General features: G+C 57.6%; 2 protein-coding genes across 4 annotated transcripts; both read right to left on the reverse strand.

Annotated features, from left to right (window-relative positions):
- Positions 1 to 410: 410 nt before the first annotated feature.
- On the reverse strand, positions 411 to 3,208 carry PSMB10 (proteasome 20S subunit beta 10). Its single transcript, XM_001498476.5, has 8 exons — positions 2,790 to 3,208; positions 2,480 to 2,567; positions 2,294 to 2,391; positions 2,052 to 2,192; positions 1,699 to 1,814; positions 1,531 to 1,589; positions 711 to 862; positions 411 to 583 (listed from the first exon to the last, which is right to left on the reverse strand). Exons 1-8 carry the CDS (start codon positions 2,843 to 2,845, stop codon positions 472 to 474), a joined length of 822 nt encoding a protein of 273 aa, XP_001498526.1. The 5' UTR covers positions 2,846 to 3,208; the 3' UTR covers positions 411 to 471.
- A 1,405-nt stretch (positions 3,209 to 4,613) lies between these two features.
- On the reverse strand, positions 4,614 to 8,142 carry LCAT (lecithin-cholesterol acyltransferase). 3 transcript variants are annotated; one of them, XM_001498463.6, is made up of 6 exons: positions 7,841 to 8,142; positions 6,955 to 7,111; positions 6,760 to 6,875; positions 6,571 to 6,666; positions 6,255 to 6,479; positions 4,614 to 5,207 (listed from the first exon to the last, which is right to left on the reverse strand). In XM_001498463.6, exons 1-6 carry the CDS (start codon positions 7,992 to 7,994, stop codon positions 4,633 to 4,635), a joined length of 1,323 nt encoding a protein of 440 aa, XP_001498513.1. In that variant the 5' UTR covers positions 7,995 to 8,142; the 3' UTR covers positions 4,614 to 4,632. The 3 variants fall into 3 exon arrangements, with proteins under 3 accessions (XP_001498513.1, XP_005608407.1, XP_005608406.1); XM_005608350.4 differs by lacking the exon at positions 6,571 to 6,666; XM_005608349.4 differs by having other exon boundaries at positions 6,571 to 6,875.
- Between the last annotated feature and the right edge of the window lie 8 nt (positions 8,143 to 8,150).

Raw genomic sequence — 8,150 nt, forward strand, 5'->3', positions numbered from 1 at the left:
ATCAGAACTTTAGCCCTCAATGGGGTCCATGGGGGGCTTGACTGAGAGGTGTTGGCTTTGTCCTGGGCCACTAATGAGCCAGGTAGAGGTTCTAGGTAGGGGCCGTACATGGGGCTTTTTGGATTTTACAACAGCCCCCAGTGGACTAGAGGGCAAGAGCAAGGCATGGGAGTGGTAGGGAGAGTCTCTATGGTGTGGAGAGTCAGCAGGGGGCTTTCCACTTTGAGCCTGCAATGCTTGCCAGAGCTGGAGGGGTAAATACCTAAGGTGATGGGTGAAAGGCACCTTGTAGGCCAGGCACTGGAGCTATGGGAGAGTGTGGCCCCTGCAGGGATACCTTAGCCACAGAGCCCTGGTGGCTGCTAACACCCCCAACACACACACCCACCCAAGAATGACACAGCCACCTGTTTAGGTGTTTTATTTTCTGGCTTTATTTCCCTTGTTCCAAGCTCTAAGCCTTAGCCTACTTCATTCCACCTCCATGGCCTGCACGGTTTCCTCCAGCAGCTCCAGGGTCAGTGGTGTTACTGTCTGGGACAAGACAGCTGTGGTCCCAGGGGCAAAGTGGTACTGGCTCGACCTGGGAGCAAGGAGGGATGGTCTCTCAATGAGGGCCCATCATGTGGCCCATCCTCTTCTTGCAGCCCCCTATCTCCCCTGCTCCCACACCATCCTTCCCTGTGGTCCTCCATCTTCCCTGCTCCTACCTCACTATGGGCTTTGTGGGTGAGCTCAGTGTTCGCAGCAGCTTGGCGCCGGTCCTTGTGATCACACATGCATCCACATTGCCCCCAGAGCCCAGGTCACCCAAGATTCCTGCAGTGATGGCTTCCACCAGCAGCCCCTGCGCGGCCTCCAGCTGTGATGATGATGATGTGTGTGTGAGGCCTGATGGACTCTTCTGGTATCGCCCTCAAGCTTCAGTCTGGAGACTTGGTTAATCTTGAAGCCCAGACTCTGTACCATTTGCTCGCACCCAAACTCTTCTCTCATCCTACACCACCACCTCAAGATCCCCTCCCCTACTGTCTGCCTCCCTCTCTCCAGAAACCCCATGTTCCCACTGCCCCCATCTTCACAAACTTCTCTGAGTCACACTCATGGCTCTGCTTCCAGTGGCCTGTCCACCCACCCAATGTAGTCTTGGTCCCCAATCCACTGGCTTACTGCATTTTTCTTTCTGGCCTGCAGGTACTTCTGAAGCAACATACGTCATTCATTTCCACCCCATCCCAAACAAAATCCAGACTCAAGACCCCATCTTCCGTTCCCTCCTCCTTCAGCTCCAAACAGTCCTCTCTGAGCTTTGACTTGTCCGGGCAGTCCAAACTTTGGCAGTGACGGTGGTCTGTTGGAACAGCACTTATCCACCCTCACTCCACTGGCCCGTGAGTCTCCACTCAGTAGTCACCTCCTCCCAGAAGGCTTCCCCGACCTCCTGACTAGGCTAGGCTACCTCTGCCTTCCCCGAGCTCCTAGGGTCACTTCCCACCAATGAACGCGTAGTGGAGGCTAAGTGTCGCTCACTGTCATGTTCGGCTGGAACCGGTCCTCCAGAACTGCCAGAGCCGCATCCTGGCCGGAGCCTGCAGGCAGGAGGGGCATCTGAGGTCAGTTGCAGCCGCCCCATCGCGGGTCAAACGTGAGGCAAAGGTCTAGGGGCGGGGTTCATGGAGAAGGGGCTGAAGCGCTCACCCAGGGCCGCAAAGGGCAGACGGCTGTAGGAGCCGTGGGGGTGCACGCCGTAGAGCTGCGGTCCTGTCAAGTCTACGCCTCCCACGATCAGCGACGCGCCCACGTGGCCCTGGTACCTTTCCGTGGAGTGGGCGTGGTCAGCAACAAGCACCAGGCCCCGAGGTCCCGCCCCACCGCGATACCGCCCCTGGATCCGAGCCCCGCCCCTTCCTGTGGTTCGGTGCCCAAGACTGACACCACTCCTTCCTGTTGCCCCCCTCCTCTTAGGCCGGCCTCTTCCGGCCTCCCGGGACCTCACAGTCTCGCTCTCCCCGCAACAGCTCCTCCCCTGGGTCATCAGCCCTCCCCAGCACCGGAAGAGCGTCTGGCGCAACATGCGAGTGACTGTGGCCACGCGGGGCTCGCGGCCCGTAGACAGCGCGTGTAGTTCCATGTTGGACGCTGCCATCCGTGTGGTCATCTCGGCGTCCGCGGCAACTCCAGCCCCACAGCAGCTGAGGGCGAAAGGAGGGTTGGTGTGGGCGGGGCTAGGAGGTGCAGGATGGGAACGAGGGGGCGGTTCTTGTCGCGGAGAACCGGGCTGGGGAATTCTCACTAGATTTTGGGAGCGATGAAGTGGATTTTCTCACAGTTCTTGTCCGCCACGACCGAATCGTTAGTGGCCCGCGTATCCGCGCCCAGGATGACCCCGTCCTGTGGATGCGAAGGGGCCACTGGCTCAGTGCCCGCCCGATCCCCCAACCTCCCCTATAAGACCCCCCAGTCCCAACACCCTACTCACTCGGAACACAATGCCCGCGATGGTGGTCCCAGTTTTGCGTGCATGAGGGGTCCGGAGCCCCGGGAGGACGCGTTCCAAGGATGCGTTTCTGAAAACGGAAGGGAGTGGCCCAGGTTTTGGTTCTTCTGGGGTCCCCATCACATCCCCTAACTCCGTCTCGGTCTCCCTCACCTACCGGGGTAAGCCTGGGAACCCAAGTCGCCAAACGTACACTACTCTCCCCCCGCCTACCAGGAATAAAGGTCCTGGGGCTCCCACTCCCGGAAGCCCTCATAGGCAGCTGGGGCCCAACCATTTCACCCCCCTTCACCTCTGGCAGTTCTCAAAGCAGAAGCCCCCTCGGGGCTCTAGCGCTGCCTTCAGCATCCCGGGGTGGGCAGGGCGGTCTAGGGTTTGGGGGTCGATGATCAGACGAGTGGCACCAGCGTGGAGCAAGAAAGGTCGCAGCCTTGTCTTCTGTTGGGCTCCGCGTCTGACGCTTTCTGCTTTCGCTTTCACCCTTCCTCAGAAAAGGGTGGCCCCTTTCTGCATATTCTCTTTCACTTTTTTTTTTTAATATTTTTTTAAGATTTTATTTTTTCCTTTTTCTCCCCAAAGCCCCCCAGTACATAGTTGTATATTCTTCGTTGTGAGTCCTTCTAGTTGTGGCATGTGGGACGCTGCCTCAGCTTGGTTTGATGAGCAGTGCCATGTCCACGCCCAGGATTCGAACCAACGAAACCCTGGGCCGCCTGCAGTGGAGCGCGCGAACTTAACCACTCGGCCACGGGGCCAGCCCATATTCTCTTTCACTTTTACCTTCACCTGTGATCCTAGGCAGCTGGGGAAGAGGGAGATGTCCCTTGCCTGGCTCTCCATGCTGCTTCTCTGTCCTCTGAACAGAGGGACAAATCCCTCGCTTCTGGTCATTGTTCCACTCCTCTTCCCCCTTCCAATCTGAGCCCCTTGCTCTGCCTACCCTGACCCCAACGCTAATCTCAAGTCTCACTGCCCTAAGTCTGTCACAATAGGTCTCTGTCCCTTTTGTTACTGGCCTCCCAACAGCATCAGGTATGGCTACCTTTTGTCCTTTGTCACCTTCCTTCTCCCAACTCCTGCCTCTCTTTTGTTGCCTGTCTCCTCCCCAAACCTCAAACATGGAAGTTCAATCCTTGGCCATGGTGATGCTGATACTTCCATCTTCCCTCTCTCAGGGGCTGTCTTCCTGCTCTCAAGAGGGGCACCGTGGCTGTCCACCTATGGCCTGGAGGCATGCTGGGCTCTACCCGTGGCCAAGCCTTATTTCACCTCCCAGATGACCCTTTATCTATCCACATCTTTCTCCTAACTACTGCTTTAGTCTCAGCCAGCATCCTCCCTCCTCTGGATACTGCACTGGCCTCCCTGGCTTCCCCACACTTCCTGCCCCTCACCTCCCACTCCAGGCTCCACTGTACCCTGCAGAGAGGAGGCTCTTTCTAGATTGAAAACCTGGTCACACTCTTTCCCTGGTTAAAACCTTCAGCAGCTGCACATTGCTCTTAGGCTCAAACCCAAGTCTTTACACTGGCCCATGTTACCCTTGTCATCCCATCGGATCTCAGCATAGGTACCACCTCATCTGGGAAGCCTTCCCTGACCCACAAGACTCAGCCTCTTGTTGCTCCCTAAACTTTTCTCTCAGACCACTTAGCTACATTAATAATTAAACCTTCATTAGTGAAATATCTGATTAGTGGCTGTCACTCCCCCAGATTCTAAATTCTTGTGCTTCTGTCGTCTACCTAGTACTCAGAAGGCCCTGTCTAGAGGTGGAGTCTCACTTGCCCTTTTGGGAGCTGAGAGGGACAGCTCAGATCTTCCCTTCCCTGCACCCTTGGCTCCATGTGCCCCCATCTCACAGCTGTATGTGCAGCTGCCTCCAGTCCCCATGCCCAGAGCAGAGGTAGGTACAAGGCAGCCTGCCTAAACAACTCAACCAGGAGAGTGGGAAGCTGTACATCTCAGGGTGCCCCGTTCAACCCCAGGCTTTAGCAAAGCCCATCCTGCCCTATGTTCCACAAAGCGCCAACTGTTCAAAGCGGCTGCTGATGAACAAATCCTGGTGTGTGGTACTTAGTGCCTCCTCCTCAACCTACAACATACATGTCAGAGCTTACAGCAGCAAAAGATCTTTATTCAGGGGGCAGGGGCTCTCGGCTGGCAGCTGGGGATGCAGGGCTGCTACGTCGGTAGGTACCCAGCAGGATGGCATTGACGTGCTCCAGTGTCTGGTTGCTGAAGACCATGTTGAGGTGCTGTATCCCATGCAGTGGCAGCAGGTGCACAGGCTGTGGCTGGCGGCCCTGCCAGCGGGCACAGAGCTCGGTGCTGCGTGTGGCCACAGTGTCATCACCGTCCTCATAGAGCACACCCACAGGGTCCGTGTAGGGGAAGCCATGGTCAAAGATGTAGGTGCTGGGCGTGGGCAGGCCCACGCCATACAGACAATATACTTCCACACCAGGTGCTGGGAGGCCTGCGAGCAGGTCACGTGACTGTAGCCACATGTACCAGCCTTCCTCAAAGTGCAAGTCTGTAAAGAAGCGCTGGAAGTCACGGCCTGTGTAGTTGAAGCTGGGCGTGGAAATGAACACATGGTCCTCAGGCCATGCCCGGCTGGAGGGAAACATCCATGGGGAGGTTGTTGTCATGCGCTGCTCCTCTTTCAGCTTGATGCTGGACATGATCGGGATGCCCTGGTTGTCACCTGTGGACATGGAGCAAGGTAGGGCATGGAGCCAGGCCTGCCTACCCCTTGCCCACAACTTGCCCCCAACCCAAGCTCAGCTGGATGCTCAATCCAAACATAGACTCCAAGCCACAGACTAAAGCAGGCCTGGCATTCAGTAGGTGTTTAACGAGTGCTTATTAAATCAGCAGCTCTGATGGCACCTCTGTGAGGCAGAGCTGTAGGCCCTCAAAAGGAGGGAAGGGAGGAGTTTCCTGGGGATGGGCATGTATGTGTGAATGGTGGGGGGGTGGTGCTGGTGGTTCTGTGTGTGTGCAGCTGTCTCCAGTCCCCACGCCCAGAGCAGAGGTAGACACAAGGCAGGCTGCCTGAACAGCTCAACCAGGAGAGTGGAAAGCTGTACATCTTCCCAGAAGTGGTGGGGGGACGGTGCTGGCAAATGTCTGTCAGCCTCTGTGGCCTGTGCTGCACAGGGGTCAGAGCTGTGTTCTGAGAAGGATAAAATGAGACCGTGGCTGTTTGACACTTATTGATATAGCCTGGGGAGTGTTTCCCTCACCAGATCCTGAGCTCTTAGGAGGAAGGCCGAGTCTGGCTATGCCCAGCATACAGTGGGTGCTCGACAGATGGTGGCTGTGCCACTCCTCAGGGAAGGGCAGGAGGGGCTCCTAGGGTCTGGCCTTGGCTTGGGAAGATCCGTCCTCAGTAGGGCAGATCCCCAGGCAAAGGAGTTCCTGGGAGAAGGCAGCTGAAAGCGGGGTGGGCAGGATCTGAGGCCACAAGGAACAGACGTAGGGCAATGAATCAGATTGCTGGGATTCACTTCCTCTCTCTTTACTTCCCCTTTGTTGTCACTGAGACAGACTCTGGCAGGAGGTGCTCTAATGGTCCAGGCCAGGCTCCCTGCTCTCAGGGGGCTAAGGACAGGGACCATGTCCCAGGGGTGGTGGACAACACCCCCAGCCTGGCATTGTGAGCAGAAATGGGAGTCAGGACAGGCCCATGGTCAGCTTCATTCCACCTCCCAACCCCCTAGAGGACACAGGTAATCAGAGGCCCTCTCACCTGAGGCCAAGACCAACATGGGCTTGATGGAGCCACCCCAGGGAGCCCCAAGAGAGATGAAGCCATCAATGAAGCGGTCCTTCCAGGACTGGGGCTGGCGCAGCAAGAAATAGAGCAAGTGCAGGCAGCCAAGACTGTGCCCAATAAGGAAGACAGGCTTTCCATAAGTAGCATGCATCTCCTCTACCAGCCCAGCGAGCTTCCCGTAGTATTCCTCCTGCTGGCCTGTGGGGGCATGAGGGGGGTATGTGTCAGGGAAGTTGGGGTTAGGGGCCACCTGCCCCACCCTGAACCCATCATCTGCAGAGACACTCACTGGGCTCCAGCCGCCAGTCGTAGGGGGCAGCCCGCACTGTCTCATCCCGCACATACCCATTGTTGACCAGATTCTGCACCAGTGTGTGCATGTAACCTGTAGGGGAGGCAGTAGCACTGGGGGCTCTGACCACAGCTCCTATGGGCCCACCACAGCCTAGAGTCCCACTCTTTCCCCCAATATACACACCTGCCAGCTTGCTAGTGTCCAGGTACTCGACAGAGTAGGTCTTGCCAAAGCCAGGGACACGGATCTGTACACCAGGGGCATTGGACACACGCCCAGAGCTGCGGTTGTAGACAACCCTGGGGGCAGTGGGGCATTCAGCAGACCAGCAGCCAAGGGGCAGGGTGTGGGGACTGGGGCAGCGGGGATGGCACTTACCTGGTGTTATCGATCCAGCAGTCTACCCCAAGGGGTAGGAACATATTGAGATCCAGCCAGATGGTGAAGAAGTCTTCTGTCTTGCGGTAGCACATCCAGTTCACCACATCTGGTTTATCCAGCTTGGCTTCCAGCTGATTCCCCAGGCAGCCAGGCACTGCAGGCACTAGCCTTCACTCTGGATTCCTCAGACTTCCACCCCTTGTAGCCCCCACTCCAGTCTCATCCTCCAGACACTGTAGTGACCAGCCTCGCCCCTTCATCTCCCACACTCTCAACCCCCAGGGACTAAAGACATGAACCTCTCTTTCTGATCATACCCCCGCCCCATCCCCACAGCAGCCCAAAGCCCAGGTTCCCCTCAGGAAGGGAGGGTGCAGGGGCCAAGGCCACTGACCCCTGCTCCCACAAAGCAAACACTTAGCATGGCTCTCCATTACTGCCAAAGTCCAAGGTGAGAACAAATAGATATAGGGGAATGGGGGCTGGGCCTAGGAGTAGGGGGCAGGCCTTGATAGGCCTCTCTTGCTCTCCTGGGCTAGGCATCTTGTCCTTGCTTGGGTGGGGGCTGAGGAAGGAATGGTGGGGCTTGACCCAAGGTCCAGGGGCTGCAGCTGACCACAGCTTGTAATGCCCTGGCCAAGCCCTCAGGCACACCCACCCCCCACTCTACCCACCTGGGATAGACAACTCAGAGACATAGGAAGTGTGGTGGGAGAAAGGGTTGATTTCTCTGCAGCACAAACCTTTGGTCCCTCCGAACACTGAAGCAGGTATCAGGGCTAATGCAGGGGCAGAAGGGCCTTGGCAGGGTCTGCTACCAGGGGCTGGGGCCCAGGTTCCCCAAGGTCTGGCCTGGTGCATCAGGGGCCTGGTGGGGGCTTACCGAGGATGACGGGCCGTGTGTGGTTACTGAGCTCAGCCTTGGGCGTGGTGTGCGGGGGGAAGAGCACATTGAGGAGCCAGAAGGGGGCAGCAGAAGGGAGCAGCAGCCCCAGCAGCAGCAGCACCCACTGCCATGGGGAGCCGGGCGGCCCCATTCCAGCCCTAGTGCCTACTGCCCAGTGAAGCAGTCCTGGGCTGGCCTCATCTGTAGTGAGGGTGGGAGGGGCCCCAGGGCCTGTGGGAGGGGCAGCCTGGCCAATGGGGGTGGCCAGAGATTGCAGGAAAGGGGCATAGCCTCAGGGAGTGGCTCT

Source organism: Equus caballus, chromosome 3 (assembly GCF_041296265.1).
Source record: "Equus caballus isolate H_3958 breed thoroughbred chromosome 3, TB-T2T, whole genome shotgun sequence".
Taxonomy (NCBI): domain Eukaryota; kingdom Metazoa; phylum Chordata; class Mammalia; order Perissodactyla; family Equidae; genus Equus; species Equus caballus.